Below are 25894 nucleotides of genomic sequence, written 5' to 3' on the forward strand. Positions count from 1 at the left end.
GAGATAAAAGGTAGGGGGGAGGGGCGCTGGGAATATGATAGGTGGAACAAGGTGAGGGTGATAAATCAGAGGCACCCCCTCTCCGGCCTATCGCCCTTGGGCTTGGCAGCACCAGCCTCATTCCTGAAGAAGGGCTTATGTACGAAACGTCGATTCTCCTGCACCTTGGATGCTGCCTGGTCTGCTGTGTTTTTCCAGCACCACATTTTTCAACTTAAGAAATTGAGGGTTTGGTTAAGAAAAAGAAAGAAGCGTATGTCAGGTATAGATCGAGTGAATCCATAGAAGAGTATAAAGGAAGTAGGAGTATACTTAAGAGGGAAGTCAGAAGGGCAAAAAGGGGACATGAGATAGCTTTGGCAAATAGAATTAAGGAGAATTCAAAAGGTTTTTTACAAATATGTTAAGGACAAAAGGGTAATGAGGGAGAAAATGGGGCCCCTCAAAGATCAGCAAGGCTCCTTTGTGTGGTGCTGCAGAAAATGGGGGAGATACTAAACGAGAATTTTGCATCAGTATTTACTGTGGAAAAGGATAGGGAAAATATAGACTGTAGGGAAATAGATGGTGACACCTTGCAAAATGTCCAAATTACAGAGGAGGAAGTGCTGGATATCTTGAAACACATAAAGATGGATACGTCCCCATACCTGATCAGGTGTACCCAAGAACTCTGTGGGATGGTAGAGAAGTGATTGCTGGTACTCTTGCTAAGATATTTGTATCATCGATAGTCACAGGTGAGGTGCCTGAAGACTGCAGGTTGGCTAATGTGGTGCCACTGTTTAAGAAGGGTGATAAGGACAAGTCAGGGAACTATAGACTGGTGAGCCTGACCTCAGTGGTGGGCAAGTTGTTGAAGGGAATCCTGAGAGACAGGATGTACATGTATTTGGAAAAGCAAGGACTGATTCGGGATGGTCAGCATGGCTTTGTGCATGGGAAATCATGTCTCACAAACTTGATTGAGTTTTTTGAGGAAATAACAAAGAGGAATGATGAGGGCAGAGTAGTAGATGTGATCTATATGGATTTCAGTAAGGCGTTCGACAAGGTTCCCCATGGGAGATTGATGAGCAAGGTTAGATCTTACAGAATACAGGGAGAACTAGCCATTTGGATACAGAACTGGCTCAAAGATAGAACACAGAAGGTGTTGGTGGAGGGTAGTTTTTCAAACTGGAGGCCTGTGACCAGTGGAGTGCCACAAGGGTCGGTGCTGGGTCCTCGACTTTTTGTCATTTACATAAATGATTTGGTTGTGAGCATAAGAGGTACAGTTAGTAAGTTTGCAGATGATACCAAAATTGGAGGTGTAGTGGACAGCGAAGAGGGTTACATCAGATTATAACAGGATCTTGACCAGATAGGTCAATGGGCAGAGAAGTGGCAGATGGAGTTCAATTCAGATAAATGCGAGGTGCTGCATTTTGGAAAAGCAAATCTTAGCAGGACTTAGCACGTAATGGTAAGGTCCTAGAAAGTGTTGCTGAACAAAGAGACCTTGGAGTGCAGGTTCATAGCTCCTTGAAAGTGGAGTCGCAGGTGGACAGGATAGTGAAGGCAGCATTTGGTATGCTTTCGTTTATTGGTCAGAGTATTGAATGCAGGAGTTGGGAGGACCTGTTGTGGCTGTACAGGACATTAGTTAGGTCACTTTTGGAATATTGCGTGCAATTCTGATCTCCTTCCTATCGGAAAGATGTTGTGAAACTTGAAAGGGTTCAGAAAAGATTGACTAGGATGTTGCCAGGGTTGGAGGATTTGAGGTATAGGGAGAGGCTGAACAGGCTGGGGCTGTTTTCCCTGGAGCGTCAGAGGCTGAGGGGTGACTTATAGAGGTTTACAAAATTACGAGGGGCATGGATAGGATAAATAGGCAAAGTCTTTTCCCTGGGGTCGGGGAGTCCAGAACTAGAGGGCATAGGTTTAGGGTGAGAGGGGAAAGATAAAAGAGACCTAAGGGGCAACTTTTTCACGCAGAGGGTGGTACATGTATGGAATGAGCTGCCAGAGGAAGTGGTGGAGGCTGGTACAATTGCAACATTTAAGAGGCATTTGGATGGGTATATGAATAGGAAGGGTTTGGAGAGATATCGGCCAGGTGCTGGCAGGTGGGACTAGATTGGGTTGGGATATCTGGTCGGCATGGACGGGATGGACCAAAGGGTCTGTTTCCATGCTGTACATCTCTAAGACTCTGACTGTAATAAAGAACCATCAAACCATGGGTGGTAAATAAATTTCATGATGCAACTGTGATAATCAGTTTAATATTCTTAATATACTTTTATTTAGTGTATGCATAATTTCTAATTTATTTAGATCGTATATAGGTCTGGAACTTTTACTAATATGTACAAACTTAAGATAACTGGACTAACACCTCTTAATTCTGCCAGCAGACCAGACAGACACGCTAATCCGAGTAGCAGCCAGCACTTAGCAAATATTTAAACACTCTCCTGCTTCCATGGGACAGATGTACACAAACCTTTGTGTGCAATGGTTAAAACTATGAAAAACCATAGTGATAGAATTTTAATATATATGAAAGAACTGTGTATAGAGGCTACTGTAAGAACTGTACTTCGAGATTTCATTGCTGCCTTGAACTGCACTGCAGTTGCTGAATAGAGAAGATGTTTACTGATTTCACTCGTCGTTCAAACACAATCCTGCACAAGGTACATTATTATGAGTACGTTTTTGACAGTTTGGGGGACCTGTTCTCCTTTAAATAACCAAAGTCTTGCTTACATGCTGCTGATTTGGGGAAAAGAAAATCAACTAGTTAACTGTTTCTGCCCTCCTAAGCTTTTGTTTTAGATTGATATACTTCTGCTCAATTGACAGTTGACAAATCAAAATCATTAGTAGTCAGACTCCTAAAAACAGAATATGATTTACTTAAGTAATATATTTTAAGGATTCTAAGTGGTCTCACCCTAATAATTCACATTTTTGCTGAAATTCACACGTGTGAAAAAGCAAGTGTCATCTTGTTGTAAGTGCTGGTTTCTCAAAACCATTCGGGTTAATGGCACTTGTTGGCACGGTCACTAGTTAAGTAACGTTTTACTGACTTTGTAAAAATCTGCCAACAAAGAATAAAATAGCAACTTATTGTCACTTTATGAAAATACAGTGAGATGTGTATAAATTGCCACAATTTGGTGCCATCTTAATTACAGAAATTGTAAAAGGAAATAATTGAGACAAAGTTAGGACAAAGTTCATTCTATGCTCCATCCATGACAGTCTGGGTTTCTGGATTGGCTACAAGACCATGCTGTTCTAAGGCCATCAAAGCAATGATTTTTGGACTTGACCCATCGCGCTGCTCAAGCCGACACCAAAGCCACTGCATCAGGGATGGATTGGACCCATCAAGTTGCTGTCACCGCTTCAGTCGCTGCCCGAAACCACCATGTTGCCATAGCCAGAAGGAATGATCCAGAACCGCTGTGCACCACCACTAAAGTCACCGCTGAAACTGCTGCCAGGAGGAACAGACCAGACCCATGAGAGATGAGGCCTTCGGTAAAGCCATGGTCACTATGCCCACGAGGAATGGACGTCTGGATTCACCATGCTACTGCCTTCCACCACTACAGCTGCAGTAAAGAAGAAAAGATGAACTTTGATACAAAACTGAAATTAAGAAAAACAAAAAGAATACAGCCGGCCAGATGAGCAAGAGCTTCAGGCACAGAGTTTCAATGTTTCCTATCCTGCAGCTGTTCCTTCATTGATATCGTGATCTCTATGCCCTGTTTCTCCTATCCTGATGGCAGTTTAATTCTGATGCCAGGTCAAGGGGATTGTTGGGATGCAGCACCAAGTTCTTCATGATATTCTTATGAAATTACCCTTAAAATTTTTTCCCTCCTAGATTTTAATCTGCACTCGAGTGTAATTTGCCAAAGCTTTGTTTCCTCCTGATAAGTAGAACTGAATGGTATCATATGAATGGTTAACTTCAGATTTTATATATAAGACAACAATTAAAAGTGTAAATTTTGATGCAAAAACATCAGGGAACTTATATTTAGTGAAATAATAGTGTTGAAACTAATAGTTGAGGATCTTGCAACAATATTTAACCTTCAGTCTTCTCTTCCTTGAACAGGTAACTGAATGGCATGCTGGAAGATGGCAGGTACCTTTGCCACTAGTTCATGTGCTTAAAAGTGCTATTTGCTGTTTTACCAAAGCTAGACCCTTCCTTGCTCCAGAATGTGAACACATCCAATACGTCTTGAGCCGTCTGGCATTGTAAGTAATTTAAAAAAAAATCTATTTATTACCTTGTTCTTTTAAAGATAGAAAGACCATTAATTGTTTCACACTTGTATATAAAACCAGTATTTAGCAAGGTAAATAGAATATTCGTCTTTGTTACAAGGGTGATGGAGTATAAAATAAGAAAGTCTTGTAACCAACTTTACATTGGTGAAGTTGCACCTGGAATACTGTTTTGTTTTATCCTTCATCAAAAAGAATACACTTGCTTTGGAAGCACTTCGGGGAGATTCACTAACAGCTTCCTGGGATGAAACAGATTTGCCTTATGAGGAAAGGTACAGCAAAATGGTCCTTACTCTATACTTTCAGACATATATTTTCAACTGCCTTCTAATGCACATGTGCATTATTCCGTGTACTTTGTAGTTCTTAGCATTAGGTCAGACATGGGTAAGTAAAATAAACCATTCGTGATTTCATGTTTGAGGCCATCCTATCCCTCTCTATATTGTGGCATTCCAGAGTGTCTCCTTTTGAATAAGATTTTTCTCTTCCCTCCTTGCCAACATGATAGTTTCACAATGGTTTTCTTGTATTCTCATCTATCAGATTTCTGGCCACTATCTGTAACCTTTCCACCCCCCCCCCACTTTGCCCTCACGGTTCCAAGGTCATTTTTGTTGTGTGGGTACTTTTTTATGGCACACTATCAAATGCCTTTTGAGAATCTAAAAGTGCTGCATTCTTGGTTTCCCTTTTTGCTTTCTGCTCAATATGTTCTCAGAGCATTGGAATCACCTCATCAAACCATTCACGTGAACCATGCCACCTCTGATTATATTGCACTTTTTGTAATGTTTTGCTGCTAGTTCCTTAATAATGGATTCCAGTATTTTTCTGATGACAGGTGTTAGGCTAACCAGACTGTGTTGTTTCCTGCTATCTATGTCCTTTCTCTCTAGAAAAGGAGTTTCCATTTGCAGTTTACCTTTGGCTATAATCACCCCAAATAGATTCTTCAATGTGTCTACTATCTCTGTAGCAACCGTTTTTAAGAATTAGTTTGCAAGCCGTCAGGTTCAGGATTGTCAATTTTATGTCCTAAGTTTTCTTCCAACAAGAATTAACACTTTAAAGTTCCTCCTCTTTCTCCCCTTGATTGTCTATTATTATTATTATTTCTCTTATAGTGATGGTTGGTAAAATTATTTCTTCAGTCTCTGCATTGTCCTTTGCTCCGTTATTAATTTCCCAACCTAAGGGGCCAGCTTAGCTACTATTATATACTAGTACAAGCTGTTACTATCTTTTTTTGACATTTCTTGCTAGTTTTCTCCTTTAGTTATCGAAGCCTGGTTTATAGTATTTCTCCAATTTTCTGGTGCATCGCTAATCTTCACATTATATACTTTACCAAATTGATGTCATTCTTAATTGTCTCAATTTATCATGGATGGTTCACGCTTCCCAGAGTTTTTATTTCTCAGTAAAATGGATCTTTATTTAGAGCTATGAAATATCATCATAAATGTCTGCCATAGCTAATCTATCATCATTTCCTTTAACTTATTTTCTCGTCCATTTCAGATGGTTCAGGACTCATAATCTTACAATGGCATAAAAATGGAGAACTGTCACTACCAACTCCTGAGGGTTACCTTCCAAACCCATGACCACGTCCATCTATAAGGGCCACTGCCTGTGTCAAATGAACAGCTCCAATGCCATAACAATTGTGATAATGTTCTAACTTGCAGTAAGAATCAAGCATTCAATTGACCATTTGAATGCTTATTGTACCAACTTTCCCACTATTTTGTAATTCATAAGTAAGGATGCAAGAATCCTATTTGTGTTCTGCAGTATCTTGCTATTTAAACACGACAGCCTTGCATTTCGCCATATTTCCATCTGCTAAATCCTTGCCCAAGTTATTGTAGGTTGTAATAATTTGAGCCTTGGCACTGCTTGTTGTGGTACTCTCAGTGGACTTTAAACAGCAATCTACAAACTGGCCCTTTGTAATAACTCTGTTTTCTATTAGTCAATTCTTTATATATGCTAAGTTATCACCTCCAGCACCACAAGCTCTTCCTTGTATGGTAACCTTTTGTTTGGCATTTAAAGACCATAAGACACAGGAGTGGAAGTAAGGCTATTCGGCCCATTGAGTCCACTCTGCCATTAAATCATGGCTGATGGGCATTTCAACTCCACTTACTTGCACTCTCCCCATAGCCCTTAATTCCTTGCGAGATTAAGAATTTATCAATCTCTGCCTTGAAGACATTTAACGCCCGGCCTCTGCTGTGGTCCGTGGCAATGAATTCCACACGCCCAGCGTTCTCTGGCTGAATAAATATCTCTTCATTTTAAATTGACCCCCTCTAATTCTAAGGCTGTGTCCACAGGTCCTAGTCTCCCCGCTTAACAGAAGCAAACTCCTAGCGTCCACCCTTTCTAAGCCATGCATAATCTTGTAGGTTTCTATTAGATCTCCCCTCAACCTTCTAAACTCTAATGAATACCATTCCAGGATTCTCAGCTGCTTATCATATGTTAGGCCTACCATTCCAAGGATCATCCGTGTGAATCTCTGCGGGACATACTTCAGTGCCAGTATGTCCTTCCTGAGGTGTGGGGCCCAAAATTGGACATAAAATTCTAAATGGGGCTTAACTAGAGCTTCATAAAGTCTCAGTAGCACATCGCTGTGTTTATATTCCAACCTTCTTGAGATAAATGACAACATTACATTTGCTTTTTTAACCATGGGCTCAACCTGCAAGTCAACCTTTAGAGAATCCTGGACTAGCAGTCCCACATCCCTTTGTACTTTGGCTTTAGGAATTTTCTCACCATTTAGAAAATAGTCCATGCCAGTATTTTTTTTCCCCAAAGTGCAAGATCTTGTATTTGCTCACGTTGAATTTCATCAGCCATTTCCGGGACCACTCTCCTAAACTGTCTAAATCTTTCTGCAGCCTCCCCACCACCTCAGAACTACCTGCCTGACCGCCTAACTTTGTATCATCAGCGAACTTCGCCAGAAAGCCCTCAATCACTTCACCCAGATCATTAATATATAAAGTGAACAGCTGCAGCCCCAACACTGAATCCGTGGGCCCCCGCTTGTCTCTAGTTGCTATTCCGATAAAGAAGCTTTTATCCCAAATCTCTGCCTTCTGTCAGACAGCCAATCCTCAATCCATGTTAGTACCTCATCTCAAACACCATGGGCCCTCATCTCACACTCAACAGCGTCCCATGAGGCTCCTTATCAAAGGCCTTTTGGAAGTCTAGATAAATAATATCCACTGGATTTCCCTGGTCTAACCTACCGGTTACCTCTTCAAAGAATTCTAATAGGTTTTTCAGGCACAACATCCCCATGCTGACTTGTTTTAATCCGACCCTGCACTTCCGATAACCCTTAACGATGGATTCTAGAATTTTACCTACAATCGTGGTTATGCTCATCGGCCTTTAATTTTCCATCTTTTGTCTTGATCCTTTCTTGAACAAGGGGGTTATAGTAGCAATTTTCCAATCATCTGGGACTTCCCCTCATTCCAGTGATTTTTGAAAGATCACAACCAACGCCTCCGCTATTTCCTCAGCCACCTCCCTGAGAACTCTAGGATGTGGTTCGGCCACAGTTGGAATACTGTGTACAGTCCTGGACGTCACACTACCAAACGGATGTGGACACTTTGGAGAGGGTGCAGAGAAGGTTTATGAGGCTGTTGTCAGGTATGGAAGGTGCTAAATATGAAGAGAGGTTGAGTAGGTTAGGTTTATTTTCACTAGAAAAAAGAAGATTGAGGGGGACCTGATTGAGGTTTACAAAATCATGAAGGTTATTGACAGGGTGGATAGAGACAAGCTTTTTTCCAGGGTGAACGATTGAATAACGAGAGGTCATGCTTTCAAGGTGGTGGCATTTGGAACGCATTGCCAGCAGAGGTGATAGAGGCAGGCACAGTAGATTCATTTAAGATGCGTCTGGACAGATACATGAGTAGGTGGGGAGCAGAGGGATACAAATGCTGAGGAATTGACTGACTGACAGGTTTAGACATTTGGATTGGTTCAGGCTTGGAGGGCTGAAGAGTCTGTTCCTGGGTTGTAAATTTTCTTTGTTCTTTGTTTTTTAGCCCATCAGGGCCAGGGAGATTTATCAATTTTTAGACCTTTTAGCTTTTCTAGCACTTTCTCTTTTGTAATAGCTGTCACACTCAACTCTGCCCCCTGACTCTCCTTAGTTGTTAGGATATAACTCTTATCTTCCTCTGTGAAGACTGACACAAAGTACTTATTAAGTTCTTCAGCTGTTTCCTTATCTCCCATCACTAGCATTCCTGCATCAATTTGGAGCGGCTCAATTTCTACTTTTGCTTCTTGTTTGTTTCTGTATTGAAAGAAACTTTTACTATCATTTCTAATATTACTGGCTTGCTTACCTTCATATTTGATCCTCTCCTTATTTCTCTCTGTTATCCTCTGTTTTTGTAGTCTTCCCAATCTTCTGAATTCCCAGTGCTCTTGGCCACTTTATAGGCTTTCTCTTCTTTGATACATTTCCTGATTCCTTTGTTAGCCATGGCTTTCTAATCAGGATGAATCTCTGAATTGTGTCCTCAATTACACCCAGAAACTCCTGCCATTGTTGCTCTACTGCCTTCCCCATTAGGTTCTGCTTCCAGTCAACTTTCGTCAGTTCCTCTCTCATGCTACTGTAATTACCTTTATTTAACTGTAACACCGTTACATCCAATTTTACCTTCTCTCTTTGAAACTGCAGACTGGCTCATTACAGAGAACTAAGTCCAGAATTTTATTGAATACCCTTTGGAAATCTTAATAAACAAATGTACTGGTATCTCATTATCCATCCTACTTATTACATCCTCAAAGAAATTTAAGTTTTTGAAATGCATCTTACCTTTCTCAAAATTGTTTTGTCTGATTTTCTAGTAATCCAGCTACTGCCTCCTCATTTTTCGATGTTTTTATTTCCCCAGTGACAGATTAGACTAACTACCATATAGTTTCTTGCTTTGTTTGTCGTCTCCTTGAATTTAGATATTACATTTGCACATTTCCAGCTTAAAAAAAATTTCCTAAATGTAGTGAGTATTGGAAGATGGCAGCTAATTTATCCACTGTTGAGCACCCTCTGAAGATTCCTAGGACGGATTGCTACAGGTCCAGGACACTTGCTAGCTTTTTGTTCCATTAATTTTCCTAATCCTCTTTCTCCAGTGCCAGAATTATTTCACATTCCTTCACCCCTTTTGTTTCTTCTATTTTTGATGTATTTTCTACTTTAAAGATAAATACACAATGCTTACCCCAAAAGTCTGTTACTTAGACTGATTTCTGTGTAGCCAATATTTATCTTAACTGCTCCTTTTTTCTTGTATATTTTAAAAGTTTTGAGACAGGTATTCTCTCCTGTTCACACTGATTTAATTTCTCCCTTTTATTTTCTTAGTCATCCTTTGGTTTCTGAAGTTTTATCAATCTCTGGCTGTACTGTACCTTTCTACTAACAGCGTTTGCAATTAACCTCAAATGGTACATTGTTCCCATAAGATCTTTCTTTTCCAATAGAATCCAGAGGACCCTAGATTACCTGACATTTGATTAACTCAAATTTCAGATGATCCGAATGAGATTGCAAGGACACGATGCGTGGTTAGCTATGTTATTCGACAATTGATTGAACAGAATAGTCCCTGCCAGTGTCCTTAGGATAATTGAGGTTCCTTTCTATATCTTTGCTGAAAGTTTTAAAATATTTCCATAAATGTCTGCCACTGCTTTTCTACCATCTTACCTTTAAACGTGCTTTCCCAGTTCACATTAGCCAGCTTTTTCTTCAAGATCTTGCATTACTTATTTTTAGGTTTCAGTCTCTTACCTCCGTCAACATTCTTGCCCTTAAACGGAATGTGAACTTCAGACACGTCACGGCCATGCTTGCCTCGATCAGGCAACAATGGAGCACCAATCTCATCCTGTATTAGGAGATAATACGGAGGTACCAGTGTTGGACTGGGGTGGACAAAGTTAAAAATCAAACGACATCAGGTTATAGTCCAACAGGTTTATTTGGAAGGACAAGCTTTCGGAGCACTGCTCTTTTATCAGGTAGCTAGTGGAGTAGCATCGTAGGACACAGAATTTATAGCAAAAGAACATGGTGTCATACACCAATGCGATATATTGAACAAATGCTGTTTAGTCTTTCATCATTTAGAATGGGTTGCCAGTTTTGATTCATTAATATGTAAATCCCAGAACTACTTTCAAGTCCCATTCCCTAGATAACTTAAGGTTTTATATAAAAAAAAAGTGACATCTTAGCTCAGGCAAGGCATTAAAGTTGTGAGGTTAAAGTCTGTATGTATTCCAACCTTGAATCAGACTGGATCTATTTCCAAAGTAGGAATTTATAAAATGTCACATGGATTATAAAATATTGACTGTCTACAAATTGTGCGCTTTTTGAACAAAATAGAACGTATCTGCATATTCAGATACTGGCTGTTATCAATTTGCAATCTTGTCTCTTATCACAACTGTTTGTGTATTCTACTTCCAATTCATCCATCTTCACAGAATTGCAATTATTAGGCAGAAGGAATGCCATTTGACCCACCTTGTTATAATTTCTGTATGCATTAAGATTAAGAGCCTCGAATATTGTCTCTTTTTGACTTCTGACCTTATTTGTTTATGTACCTCTATGTTTGTACCCTCTCTCCTTTCCTGCCACTATCTGGTTATCATTACCCATATCGCTACGCAGCTCTAGCTCAGCTGTGTCAACTCTAGGGTAGCAATCTGTATGAAATCCTACCCTGTTTCGATAAATATAGATTTTCCATTAAATTCAGATTTTTTGTATTAATATTATCAACCATTAGTAGGGAAATCTTTTCTGAGCAGTCATATTGAAGTTAATGCTAATTCATTTTCTTTCTCCACCTGGTGTCAGATTTACTGAGCATCTGCAGCACTTTATATTTCAGATCTCCAGTATCCATAGTACTTTTCTTTAGTAGCCAAAATCATTTTGTCAAACCTGTGGAAGTCTCAACATTCAGAAATGGGTGAGGGCCCAATCAAACCTTTGCTCATTATGCAGTATATATTTCATTACTTAGTTGGTAACTTGGCTTAACTGGAAGTATACATAATTTTGGGTAAACGGTTGAGAGCTCCAGACCCCCTCTAGGATGAATCACAATTCAGGCTAATATTCTGGTATGATAAAGTGAGGTCCTGTCTGCTATTTTTATTGAATGTTAAATGTCACTGCATTAACCAATGATAAATTGGCACTGCTAAGAAAGCTGACCTAAAATTATTTCTTAAACCAAAAACAGCTTCACTGATCATTCATTAAATTACTCTTTGTGGAAACCTGCTTTGCAGGACAGAGCTGCTGCAGTTACCCAAAATCAGACATTTCAAACCATTGGAGATGTGATTTGATACTCTTTATTTTCAGTTTTTATGGGATGCAAAGGTCTCTGCCAATGCCAACATTCCCAAGTATTTGGGATGTCTCTTGAATTTCATGGAAATCAGATCAATTTTCACTTATCTGTTTTCTCTTTTGAACTTTTAGGAGAATATTTGAACCAAAACATGAGATATTTTCGGTACCTTGTCACGCATGATTCATTTGTGGCTTTTGAAATATCTTTTATTTATCATCATTCTATAACTGTGAAGAGTGTAGTGTCCTGATAAAAAGATGGGATATGTTTATGAAAACTTTTTTTTTTGTCAAGCAAGTAAATTTCAATTGATGGGAATGTAAATGCTGGATCAGTATGTAACTCCCAATATGAACTAATGAGCTTGGCAGTATTGCCATAGAAAATTGTCATTATGTACTGGTGGAAATTTACAAAAGGTATATGTAATTTGGCAGCGGACGAAAGGTCATTAAAATGAAGCATTTAACTCGTGTTTCCTTCTTCACAGCTACTGCCCGACCACCTGAGTATTTCCAGCATCATCTTTTATTAAACGTTTGCTGATATTGTGTTGCTTAGCTTCTGGCTGGTAATTTTTCTACTTAAGTTTTTTTGAAAGCATTTGTTGCAACACCATGAACTGAAATAGTTGTAATGTTTCCAAAGATCTAGAATATTTGTACTTTCAACTTTTCTGCATTGTTAATAGGAGCTGTTTTGAAGTATTGCTGTATTGCATTGAGGATGATTCATCTAAAGGGTTCTGGGACGAATTTTTAAAAACCATTCAGGTAATATTTTCTGTTTTTACATGTCAGAAGTTAATTACAGAAATTAGTTTTAACATAGCAAGTTATGTCACAAGATGCTTGCTTTGTCTCTTGTTATTATCACATCTTTTAATTTAAAACAATGTATTTATGACCCTGTCTACTAATTTCTATTTACATTCTACATTTTCTCTACAGGAATGTCACACTGTTTTACAAAATGACTTAAACGCAGAATTTGATGTACTAATCAGGTTGAGTAGAAATGGAGGCCCGTGGCAAAATCCAGTACTGATGTCCATCCTTAACCAAGAGTTAGTAACTCAGGAATTAGGTATGTATTCAGTAGATTAATAACATTTTATTTCCCTAAAATCTCATTTGAAATGTTTAAACTAGCGCTCTTGGCATTGCTAAAACTTAATTTTTAGGCTTGATCTTCTCCAAGGATGGAATTTGGCAGAATGTTGAGCTACAATTGTATTATTTCATATAGCATTTTCCCCGTCTGCTGTTCCTGTAATTTAAAGAACTTGGATGCACTCACTAATGCACACTGATAATGCTTTAACAGCCGTTCCTTTTATGTCCTGCTCTGCTAGTTTTGGGTTTGAGCTTTGAACTTAGAGTGAAGAATTTCTGGAAGCTTAGGTAAAGGTAGGAAAATGCCAACTTTACCAGACTATTGAGAGAGACAACTGGTTTTGCTTTAAGCTGAGGGTCACTGCCTTAAGACAAAGGGAGAGGTTGAAATGGAGAGTCTTTCATGGTAACCTCAGCTAGTGCAGGAATTGAACCTGTTGGCATTGCAAACCAGCCATTCAGTGAACTGAGCTAACTGATCCCCTTTTGAAACTTAGTCTAGAGTAAGGACTTGACTGCATGCATCATTATTTTTTCTTGGAACTTTTACCTTTAAATAAAGGGAGCAAGTTGTACCTGATACGTACCAGCAAAGTATGATACCATGCAAATACTGCTCTGCCAGTTGGTTAATCTGAGCTAGAAAAGTTTCGTATTGCTGAACCCAGTACTCCAGTTGGCCAGAACCTCTAATTTGCTTGATTTAATAAAAGTAAAGTACTGCAAATACTGGAAATCAGCAAATAAAATGAAAGTATTTGAAATACTGAGGTCTTGGCATTGTTTTTAGAGAGAGAAATCCAATGTTTCCTGACCTTCTAAATATTTCTAGTACTACTTTTGAAAGCTTGAAATATTTCCTGATGACTCAATCATTTGGATATGGAAATAATTTTTCTATAGTAATCTAGAACCAGAGAGCCATTTTAAAAATAAGGGACCAGCCATTTAAGATAGGATTTTTTTTTCCTTCTTTGGAACTTTTTCCTCAACAGGCAGTGCAAGCAAAGCCTTTGAATCGTTTGAAGGCAGAGATAGATTCCTGATAGGGGTATGAAAGATTATTTTGGATGGGCAATATGGAGCAATCAGGTCAGACATGATCTTGTTGAATGAGCACAGGAGCTGAGTGTCAGTGTTAGAAATTCAGGTGCCTCTGAAAAGTAAACCAGAATTACTCTAGGGTTGATTGAGAGCTATTGATGCTTGTTTTTCTTAATGGTTCAAGTGCCATCTGCTGCAGAGATGTCATAATATTCATGAACAAGCTGATTTAAAAGCTAAGAACTGGGTTCTTGGGGCTTTTGTGGTACAGTGGAAGTGTTTCTTCCTCTGGGCCAGAAAGTTTCAGGTTCAAGTTCTACCTGTCTCAATGGTGTGTAATAACCTATCCAAACAGATTGGTTCAAAATATTTCTTCAAAAACTAGGACTATTGTGGCATGGTGGTAATGTCACTACTCTGTGCCAGAAGGTTGGATTTGAAGCAGGAAGGATTTGAATCCGTACTTCTGTGTCATAATATCTCAACAGGTGCTTATAAAAATCTGTTGTGACAGAAACTATTTCCTTTGTTGTAAGTATCCAGAATAAGAAAGTTAGGCTTAAAATTGCCTGCTCGAGTGGAATTGCTCATCGGCCTCCAATTGCAGAACCTTTCTAAGGAGCCTGTGCCCATAATGTGTTTTTTGTGTCTTTGCTACGGCATGGAGGAGTTTCCCGTATAGGCTTCTGCTACTTAGCTTCCTTTATCTATAGCCTGGGCAACATCTATTCTACCAGTGGTTGGGGGTTTCCTATTGGAGGAATGTCTACATGGGGGTCATCCAGCTTTCCATAAGAGACATTGTATGGATAATGTTAATCGCTGCAGCCATGTAGGATTATAAGTTAAAGTAGTTCATGGTTTCCCAACTCAAATATTTATTCTGCATGTTATGCAGACTGTGGACAATGTATATGTTGGTTGAGGATAGGTACATCGCTGTTTAGTTTTTTAAAAAACCTTTGTTCATTGGGCACCAGGTGCAGAGTGGTGGATAAATCAGAGGTGAAAAATGTGTTGCTGGAAAAGCGCAGCAGGTCAGACAGCATCCAAGGAGCAAGAGAATTGACGTTTTGGGCATAAGCTCTTCAGGTCCTTCCTGAAGAAGGGCTTATGCCTGAAACGTCGATTCTCCTGCTCCTTGGATGCTGCCTGACCTGCTGCGCTTTTCCAGCAACACATTTTTCAGCTCTGATCTCCAGCATCTGCAGTCCTCACTTTCTCCTGGATAAATCAGAGGACCTTCTTGTGTGTTTGCTCCTGGGCCTGGCCAAATTAGCAGGTCCAAGCAGCTGACTGGAGTGGGGATCATAATTTCCAACTGCCCTATCTCTTTGTCACAGATGTATTCGTGCCTGGGTTTCCTTAGAGAGGATTCAGGCTTCTGAATATAAGGTGTTAACTACTGTTGTTGCTAAATTACAGATTTATTCAATCATCTTTGTAAATTTCAGTCATATTTGCTACCTAATTAAACATATGGATATCGGTTTGTAAACAGTATTTTTGCTCCTAATTTTAAAGTCTGTATGTTTGTTTTTTTTTGCTGAACTTAGTGTGACATCATGTGATTTTAAAAAAAATACTGATCAAAATGGTTTTGCTGTTAAAACAAGCTAACATGCTAACTGATCACGACACTTGGGTGACATTTCTCAATATGAGAACTAATTTTGTTTCACCTTGCAAAACCAGTAGACTAAATTTAAATTGTCTGAAAAATATTGCAATTATTGTCAAATGTTCAAATTTCTTAATTAATTATTTCATCCATGTTATAAGGCCACAGATAGGCTATTGAGTCTGCCATTCAATGAGATCACAATTCTCAACATACTTTCCTGCTTTTTCCCCATAACTGTTGATTTCCTCACTGATTGAAAGTCTTTATCTCAGCCTTGAAAATACTTTGCGACCCATTCTGCACAGTGTTTGTAGTAAAGAAATTTTAAGATTCTTAACCCTGAGAAGAAATTCCTCCTCATGCCTGATTTAAATGTGCGACCCCTTAATCTGAGTTTATACCCACTGATCCTGGACCCTTCCATAAGGGAGAACAACCTCTCTGCATCAACTTTGTCAAATCCTCTAAGGATCTTGTATCTTTCAATAGGGTCACCTCTGATTCTTCAATAGTCCAATGAGTACAGGCCCAGTGGATAATCCCTCCATCCCTGGTATCAGTTTAGCAAACCTTCTCTGTACTACCTCTCAGTACATCTTTCCTTAGATAAGGTATTCAGTATTCCAGCTGTGGTCTGACTAATATCTTGTATAATTTTAGCAAACCCTCCTGACTTTTATACTTCACTCCTTTTGCCAACATTCCATTTGTCTTCCCTATTACCCACTGAACTTTGCTAGCTTTCTATGCTTATCCAGCCCCTCTGTTCTATAGCTTTCTGCAGTCTTTGTACAGTTGAATAATGGTCAGCTCCTCTATTCTTCCTGCCAAAGTGCATATGCTTTCATTCCTTATACACTGCATCTGCTAAGTTTTTGCCCATTCATTTAACCCCTGTCTGTATCCCACTGCAGATGCTGAGCCATCCTTACCTGTTGCCTTCCCGCCTATGGTCATAGTTCACAAACTATGTTCACTTTCCTTATCTAAGTTATTAATATACATTGTCAATAATTGTGGTGCTAACACTGATCCCTGTGCCACTCCACCAGTTACAAATTGTCATCCTGAAAATATCCCTCTTATCCCAACTCTGGTGGCAGTTAGTTAGCAAATCCTCGACCCATGCTAATGCACCACCTCCAACACCATGAGCTGTTATCAAGTTACCTGATGTGTTAATTTATCAAATGCTGTCTGAAAATCCAAATGTACTACATTTAGTACTTGCTCTTCTATCCTGTTTGTTACCTTCAGAATTCTGCTAAATTTGTCAGGCATGAGTGAAGGCCTACTTGCTCTGCTTGATCATATTCTACATTTCTAAATGTTCTGCTATTAGAATCTTTTATTATAGACTCTAAACTCTTTCCTGATGACCTATAATTATCTATTTTTTGTCTCTTTCACTTTCTAAAATAAAACTACTCCATGGGCAGTTTTCAAATTGTTATTGTTCAAATTGTGCGTACTGTACCTTTAAGAGTGGCAGCTGGCACATACCTAGAGAGGCAGAGTGTGCGCTGAACAATTAAATGTAACATTTGGTTGAAACAAATAACTGGAGTTGCATTGCCATGGGGAAAAAACAAATTCAAATTTGGCCAATCAGTTTAAATTATGCGATAGATACCAAAATCCCATTGAATTTGAATTTTACTGTTTGGGGTGACATCAAACCAATGAAATAATACGATATTTTGGGGTATAAAATCTGACATTTTGAACAGTTCGGGCGAGAACTGCCAAGAACACCAAGTCCTGACTACTAAACAAATAGCTCTCTGGAAGGTACTTGTCCAAAAGAAAAGTTGTGCAGCAGAAGACCAAAGAGATGGTCCAGGAAAATACAGGGAAAAACCTACAAAGGAGAGTCGATAAAATTGGCTGGTTTTGAAATGTATTTTTTTAATTCGGCCCAGTATTGTAGAGTGGGAGGTAAAAGATAGGTTTAAGAGAAAGGAATTGCAAATAGGTGTTGTCTAATGTTATCTTTTGGACTTAAAGTAAAAATTAACAGTTTTATTCTTTAAATAGTGAGATCTGGGATGGTTCTTTACCTCTCAATTTAACAGATTACGGCACGAGGTGAGCTTCTGTGTAAGTTTAAATTAGCAGAGGGGTTTATCCCATGTAACAAAATCCTCCTGGAATTTTCCAGAATCTAAGGATTCCTGGGACATGGCTACTGCAAATCCACTATTTCTAACTGCTATTATTATCATCCTAGGATATAATTTTGGATTTTGTTTTATTAGTTTGTGATAATCTGTTAGCTCAAGTTGAAAGATGTTGAACAGAAAACGTTACTTTATCTTAAAATTAAAGCATACTTACTGTTGGTGCTTGTTGCCATCCATAAATTGTCATTGCATTGAATTGGAATCTCAAAACCAACAACCAGCGATGGTAATGGAGAGGCAATAAAATCTAAATTTGTACTTATTGTTGAGTAACAATTGAATATTCAATAGTGCAAAACAATCTAAAACTGATTTCCTAGTGGGAGTTTGATCTGTTCAATGTGGGTTGCTGAAATCTACAATGGAAAGGAAAATGATATGTCAAATCTGTTGCTATTTGCTTTTATTTCATTGTTTGGACAGCTTGAAACCCTGGGGAAACAAATTTCAGGCAAGTTAAAAGTTCTAGCTTTGCAAGGAAAATATGAGTTCGGAAACTTAGCAGGGGATCCATTCAAAGAAACCTTAAATCACTAATTGGGTGGGCAATGTTGTTCAGAATCTGGGGCAGATTGATTATCATGCATTAGGATGGTAGGTTGTAATAAGCTGATGGCCAGAGTATGATGGCCTCAAACTAAGTACATTAACTGTTTAGTCTATTGTCTGGACATCCCTGGGTAATTACTCCCAATTACTCCCCGCGTGAGTCATAACAATACACACTGGAAAACCCAAAATATTTCATTAAAGCAAAATTAGAATTTAAACATCAAGGTCCAAATTAATGGATGGTACAGCATGTTGTGAGATTCTTCAGATATGCAGCAAAAAAAAAGTGGCTATTCAAGGACTGGAGTTCTCAAAAGGCTAATTATAGTTAGGTGAGCAGATTGTTTTCCATCCAGTCTTAATCATTTCAAAATGCAAGGTTGGGCAATTGAATAAAATATTTTTTTTTAAAACAAACTGGTTGAGAATAGATTGTATTTATAAGAACACACTAAGAAATGGAGTAGTGACTGGATAAGTATTTGTGGGCATGGGATAGATGGGTTGAATAGTGGTAAAGTCTTAAAATTCCAACAGTTTCACCTTTATTCTGGAGTACAGTCTGCATATGTATACTCTTTCCAGCACCAACCTATAGTCTTCATGTGTGAGATTAGATGAGATTCAATAGACCTATGAACAGTATAAGTAGTTACAAAAAGGCAAATTCTGCTTTCATTTGATCTCCACACACTTGCATTTGCCTGCAGAAGTTTTTGAATTGAAGCAAAAATCCTGGCTGATTATTTTCTGCCCTTCATCCTAGTAGTCTCAAAGAATGGACTAGATTGTGGCCCATATACCATAGCCCCATGTTAGCTTAACTAACATAACAGAAATGAAACCTGAGACCTTTTTTAAGCTACTTTTATACGCACTGGGCTGTCAGTGGACCATTATATTTATTCAAAGTCATGTTTTAAAAATTAACAAAATACAAAGCTCTGCCAGACATTTGGTTGCCTGTAATGTTTCATCTTGACATCAGCATGCAAACTGAACTTGAAAAGCAACCAGTCCAAGGAGATTGGAATTCCCTTGATTATCTCAGCAGTTGTGATGAAAGCAGCGAAGGGAATTACCTAATCAACAACATGGTTTTCACTGCAAGCCTGTTTAGTACCTGGGCATAGCCTGTGCAAATCACTTATTGATTCAAATGCTTATTTGCATCAATTAATCAGTTTGACATGCTTGTACTTGAGTTTAATTGCACAGCACATTTAATTAAGCAATAGCTCTTGGTATAATAGTTTGTGTACATCCAAATGAAAGGTTTTATTGTTGCTCAAATATTCTTGTTAAAATGTTCAGCTTGTTTACTTGCACGTGTGCTAGTAGTTAAACACTGCCTGACATTACAATATAAGCTAAACGCAGCACAGTAAATTTTGGAATCTGTTTTACTTCAGTATGGTTAATGCTGAATGCATGGCATTACTGAAAGAATTATTGGAAACTTAAGTGTCAATTATTAATTGAACTGAAACGAAAATTGAAGTTACAAGTCTGCACATGCATAGTTTTACCAAACAGGCAAAGATGACTGCAGTTAAGCATTTTTGCTCTTCTGCAGTTTTGTTCTGTATAGAGTAGTAATTAATTGTGCTTCACCTAATTTTGACAGGTGAGGATAACGTAGATGGAGGTGGGTTCGCTAAGAAAGCGTACTATACTTCATTGTGAGCTTGTTTTTAAAAGATACGGTAGAAAATAAATTAGATATATAATCTGAAGGAGTGTCTGTCTAAGAAAGGTTGACCATCTCAATTTACAATGAAAATAAAAAGATAAATTTGCAAGTAGAGTCATCTGTTTTGTTCGTGTACCAGCAGTTCTAATGTCTGTTAATTAGCCTGCTTAATAGTTTTAGACTCATATGATTACCTGATTTTGCTATTCACAGAAATTGATTAAGTTAAGATTCTAAAAATGTACTTCAGTTGGGCAAACTTTATTTCAGTGTCCTCCTGTCAATTTTCTGTTTTTAAACAGTAAATGAATACTTGGGATCAGAATCTCCAATGTTCTTTGAATATCGAGTGAAATACTTGATGAAGTACAAGCATATTGGAGAAGCAATCACGTTGACCAAATACTGTGTAAACCATCCTCAAACTGGCACAAACAAGTATTTTCTCCATTTATTTTTAACATGGCTATGCCGCTCATCACCAGAAGAAATTCTGTTGCAGGAGGTAAGGTTGCATGATATGTTTCACTTGTTAAGAAAAATTAAAATCTTTTTGTCAGGTTTTGAAAGTACTCTAATGGACTTAGAATTATAGAATCCCTATTGTGCGGAAGGAGGCCATTCGGACCATTGAGTCTGCATCGTTCCACATTGACCTAACCCCTACCCTATCCCCATAACACCTACACATCCCTGGACACTGCAGACAATTTATCACAGCCAGTCCACCCAACCTGCACATCTTATGTAGTGATGAGCAAGTAGGTAAAATAACTTATTTTGAAAGTACTCTAACGTACTTTATGTAGCAATGAGCAAATTGAAAAATAATTTGTTTCTTCAATGCCATCTATCAGTTAAAGTTTCCTCTTCAGCACGGGCATCCACTATCTCCATGTCTGCATCCCACATAGGCATGTGAATGTTTTCTGCTTCTTTCTCAAATGATGGCCAGATAAGACTCCATCAACCACCAATCTTCTCTGTTTGAATGTGTTCTCCTGTTGAATTCTCTTTTAACCTCACTGATTTGCTTGTTGTTATGTGTACCCTGTGGTCTTGACTAAGCCTACTATTTTATGGAATATATGGAACATTCATTGATAACAGCCCTACAGTCCCCTCTGTCATCTCTTTTTTTTTCTTTTTACCCTGTTATATTAATGGTGTATTGTTGTAGTTTCTTCCTCATTCCCTGAATTGCAAAAATAAAGCCATTTTGTTTCCTTATGTCACCTTTTCTCTAAACTCGCTGTGGCTTCTCTCTGACTCTTAACTTCTCTACTTCTTGGGTACCCCTAGAAATAAAGACAATGAACCAGTGTTCACTTTAATCCCATGTGCTCCCACAGCTACCTTGTCTTTCTTACCTGGGTTTCAGTTCAATTCTGTCAATTTCTGTTGCATCTACTTCATGCATGTCTGATCTCACATCTTTCGCTTTCAAACAGAATCACATTAGGGTGCCCTATGTTCTCACTTTTCAGCCCATAAGCCTGTATTCAATAGCTGTTTTCTGCCATTTCTGTCAATAACTTTGTGATGCTCCAAAGAAATTCATCTTTCTCTTTCCTCCTGCCCTTTCATCATTGCAAAGGGACAGTTGCCTAGACAACCCAAGACCCCTCTCCTCTCTACACAAGCAGAGCAGAAAATGCAATACCTTTCATGATCTTTTCCCTTCTCACTCTCCCAAGCCCTCAAGAACTCCTTTCAGGTGAATCAATAATTTACCTGCATAACTAATGTAAATTGGGCAGCCATGCTCTGAACTGCCTCCATTCACTTCAAAATATGGTCCAAATATTCAGTTGACTGTCATTTTAATTCTCTACTTATTCCCACTCTGATCTTTCTGACCTATCTTCAGCAGTGTTCTAATGAAATTCAAGAAATAACACTCCCCTTTCAGCTAGGCATTTCGCAACTTTACAAAGGATTACCTGATCAGCCATCATCTCATTGAATGGTGGAGCAGACTCGATGGACTGAATGGTCTGCTTCTACGACTGCATATTATTAAGACATTTAGATTGTAGCATCAGATCCCCTTTTCTTTGCTATTGTGGTTTAAATTTTTTTTCGCTTCTACAATTCTCACTGCCTCCAAGCACAACATTTCTGTTTCATTTAATGTGTTACTGCTTCTGCAACCTCTTAGCATAAGCCCTTTTTAATTTTAATCTCACCTTGTTTTGGCCCCATTAAAACCTTCCGTTGTGTTGTTTCTCCCACGTTTCCCTTTCAGTGGTTAATAGTTTTTGCATCATCTCTAACTTTTCCCAGTGCTAATGAAAGGTAATTGACTTGAAACGATAACTCTGCCTCTGATTCTACAGATGCTGCCTGATATGTTGAATATTTCCAGTGTTTTTTTTATTATTTCAGTTAGCAAATTTGCTGCCTATCTAACATACAGTAGTTTTATACAAAATTAATTTTTGTCTACAAAATTTGGGTTAGCATTCATCTATATTTTGAATGCATGAAATGTTTTTGCTATCCTGTCTTATTTTGTAAACTTTACGCTGCATTTACTACCTATTCAGTAAAAGTTTATTTGCTTTTGTTTAAAATTTGATCTCCATTCGTATTTTCCTGATAGGACTGGCTGATCCAATTTACCTTTAAATCTGTGCCTCCTCCCAAATCTTTTGGACCTAAGAGCATCAAATTTAATGTTTTCTTTTTAAGTTACCTAATGGACATTTTAGCTCTTTTTAACACCTGTTCCCTTGTATGAATTCCTTTTTTTGTTATGTTGAGCACATTTTACATGCATGGTTCGAAATGTTGTATCAGACCATAAGAAATAGGAACAGGAATAGGTAGTTTGGACTCTCAAATCTGCTCTGCTTCACAGTATGATCATGGCTGGTCTGACACTGCTCAGTTTCCCATAACCCTTGATTCCCTGACTGATTAAGAGTCTATCTATCTCAGCCTTAAGTATACACAAGGACTCTGCCACCACAGCTCTCTGTGGCAGGGTGTTCCAAAGACACACTATCCTCTGAGAGAAGAAATTTCTTCTCAGCTCAGTCACCATCTGATGACCAAAGCATTCTAAAATAGCATACTATCCATCTGTGGAGATGGTAGTGACATGATTATGTTGTGGGACTAGTAATCCAGAGAATCCTAGCTCGTATTCTGCAGTGAATGTAAATCTAATTTAATAATCAGGAAATAATAAACTGGCATCAATAAAAGTGATCTTGAAAAGAGCTAGAACAGAAACACAAACTGTTTATCATGTTCAAAGGAAAGACAAACCGCTCACTGACAAGGATATATTTCTGTTCGATCATAATGCTGTTAACAGATCAAAAGCATTCTTTGATTATTTTTCCTCCTATTTTTGAATACATCAGATTGCCCAAATTGACTGCCAGGAAGCTCTTGATGTTATTTGCAGATTGGATTCGGAAGGGCAGGTGGAATTAGCTTGGATTTTGTGTGTGGCATTCCTTACTCAGCAGCTGCGGAATGGAGACATGTATTGTACGAGGTAAATATTGTTATTGCTTATGAGGCTTTCATTTAGGAGATGAAATTATTGGTGCTGTGTGAGTAATAGATTGAAATACTTTACCAGTTAGTAAGCAGATTTTACATGGACATTCTAATTAAATTCCATATTGAGAGGATGCACGTTCTCCCCGTATCGGTGTGGGTTTCCTCCGGGTGCTCCGGTTTCCTCCCACAGTCCAAAGATGTGCAGGTCAGGTAAATTGGCCACGCTAAATTGCCCGTAGTGTTAGGTAAGGGGTAAATGTAGGGGTATGGGTGGGTTATGCTTCGGCGGGGCGGTGTGATCTTATCTTGTTGGGCCGAAGGGCCTGTTTCCACACTGTAAGTAATCTAATCTAATCCCCCATTTGCTCTTGCAATACAAATCTAAGTAAGTTAAACAGTCCAAAAAGTGCATTAATTTTCCTGAAATTATTTGATGCTCATTCTGTACTGGGTTCTATTTTAAGAATTCCAATGTTCAGCTGCTCTTAAAAATTTAAAACGCTGAGGTGATTTTCTTTAGTGGCAAAATATATTTTATGTTGAAACGTTTTATAGATTTGGCCCTTTTATTCTTAGTCTTACTTTAATGGTTTATAAGTATTGACTTTTTAATTAAAAAAAGGCAAAAAATTCCTGCTCCAGTAATTCAGTCAGTAAATTTTCAAATATATTGGAGTTTCAATTAACTTGTGCTGTGAATAAAGGATGACCAGTAGATATGCTGTACTTCAATTTACTGAAGAAGCCAAAATGTGCTGGAAAAGCATAGCAGGTCAGGCAGCATCCGAGGAGCAGGAGATTCAACACTTTGGGCCCAAAACATCGACTTTCCTGCTCCTCAGATACTGCCTGACTTGCTCTGCATTTCAACTCTGATCTGTAGTCCTCACTTTCTGCCAATTTGCAGAAATTTGATAAGCTTCAAATCTATGTTTACTGTGGAAAATAAAGGCTTATGATGTAGGGCAATATATTGTAATTGATAGATGATTACCTCGTTATCCAGAACTAATAGGTGTAAATGGCTCTATTTCTGGTTAGCAAGATGTAATGAGTGACATGCTACAGGAATTGGTGCTGTGACTTTAACTTCTTACAATTTACGTAAATGTCTTTGAAGCCATGATGTTTAAAGCTGCTGATGACACAATTTTCAATCTAAGAAGGCTATAAAGTGATAGGTTAAATAAATGGTTAAGGATCTGGCAAATGAAACAAAATGTGAAATTGTCCATTGCAATAAGAAAAAACAGAACTTGTATATTTTCTAAATATGGGTGATAGTATCCTGGATACATGATTCACAAAAAGCTAATATACACGTAGAGCAATTAATTAGAAAAGCTAATAGAATGTTTTTGTTTATTGCTAGTGGAATTGAATATGAGGAGGGAATTCTCTAGTTATATGGGGCACTGTGTGACCACATGTGGAGTACTGTTTATTTGGTCTCGTTATTTAAGTTAGGATGTAAATCCATAGGAAGAACTTCAGAGAAGATTTGTTGTAGTCATGCCAGGATGGGTGTGTTGTCATCTGCAGAAAAATAAGACAGGCTAGGCTTTGATGAGCTTGAGTTGGGAAGAGTAAGATCAAAACACATCCTGAGTGGTCTTGACAAAGTGGACGTAGAAAGTTTGGTGGTTCTTTTGGAATAACCTAGAACTAAGTTTATTGTTTTTCTGGAAAAAAAGAGGATTGTCCATTTAAAGCAAACAAGTGAATTTTTTGTAAGTTTCATGTTGAGGGGTATTGCTCCTCAGGGGAAAGCAACAATAGCCAAATTTGTTGCACCATGTTTCGGTCTGCACAGCGGAGAAGTAATAAGCACGAGAATGTAGTAGTTATCTCCAAATCAGTTGTAAAGGTACTTCTGTGGCTGCAAGCGAGGCTCCAGAATGATATGTTGCCTCACTGGTACACGGGTGATGAGGGTAGTCTTGAAGCAAATGGGGACTTCAGATTGTCACAAGGAGAGGTTAAAAATGTCTGTGGATACTCCTGCCAGTTGGTCCACACAGGGTCTGAGTGCATGGCTGGGGACTCCCATTTGGGCCAGTCTCTTTCCATGGGATCACTCGTAAGAAGGCTGATTTAACTACTTGTGGCAGTGACCGTGGGTATGTGTACATCCAAGGCTGTTGAGATAGATGTAATTTCACAAAGCTTCAGTTCAAAGTGAGCAGAGACTGCGATGGGCTGTTACCTGCGATTCAGCCCCTTGCATTGACTGAGGGCACAGTAATCCATTTGATAAACTGAGAAACATCCAAGTTGTAAAGCTTGAATGGCTTGCTCCTCTGGTTTTCTGTGTTAAATATTCCTTGGTACAAGATGCTCAGAAAAGATTGTACTTTAACAGCAGAAGGTAGACTGGGACAGCATTTTCAAACAAAAGATGG

At 38.5% G+C, this 25894-nt stretch overlaps 1 protein-coding gene across 1 annotated transcript in view; it reads left to right on the forward strand.

Moving 5' to 3' along the window:
• The window catches only part of LOC140486398 (zinc finger protein 654-like), a 56650-nt gene that overhangs the window by 15005 nt on the left and 15751 nt on the right, over positions 1–25894 (forward strand). Inside the window, exons 2-6 of the mRNA XM_072585478.1 lie at positions 4133–4278; positions 12454–12535; positions 12713–12848; positions 20276–20478; positions 23348–23484. Coding sequence (XP_072441579.1) covers positions 4133–4278; positions 12454–12535; positions 12713–12848; positions 20276–20478; positions 23348–23484 — 704 coding nt within the window. The remainder of the gene's footprint in view (positions 1–4132; positions 4279–12453; positions 12536–12712; positions 12849–20275; positions 20479–23347; positions 23485–25894) is intronic.

The sequence above is a fragment of the Chiloscyllium punctatum genome, chromosome 15 (genome assembly GCF_047496795.1).
Source record: "Chiloscyllium punctatum isolate Juve2018m chromosome 15, sChiPun1.3, whole genome shotgun sequence".
Classification (NCBI taxonomy): domain Eukaryota; kingdom Metazoa; phylum Chordata; class Chondrichthyes; order Orectolobiformes; family Hemiscylliidae; genus Chiloscyllium; species Chiloscyllium punctatum.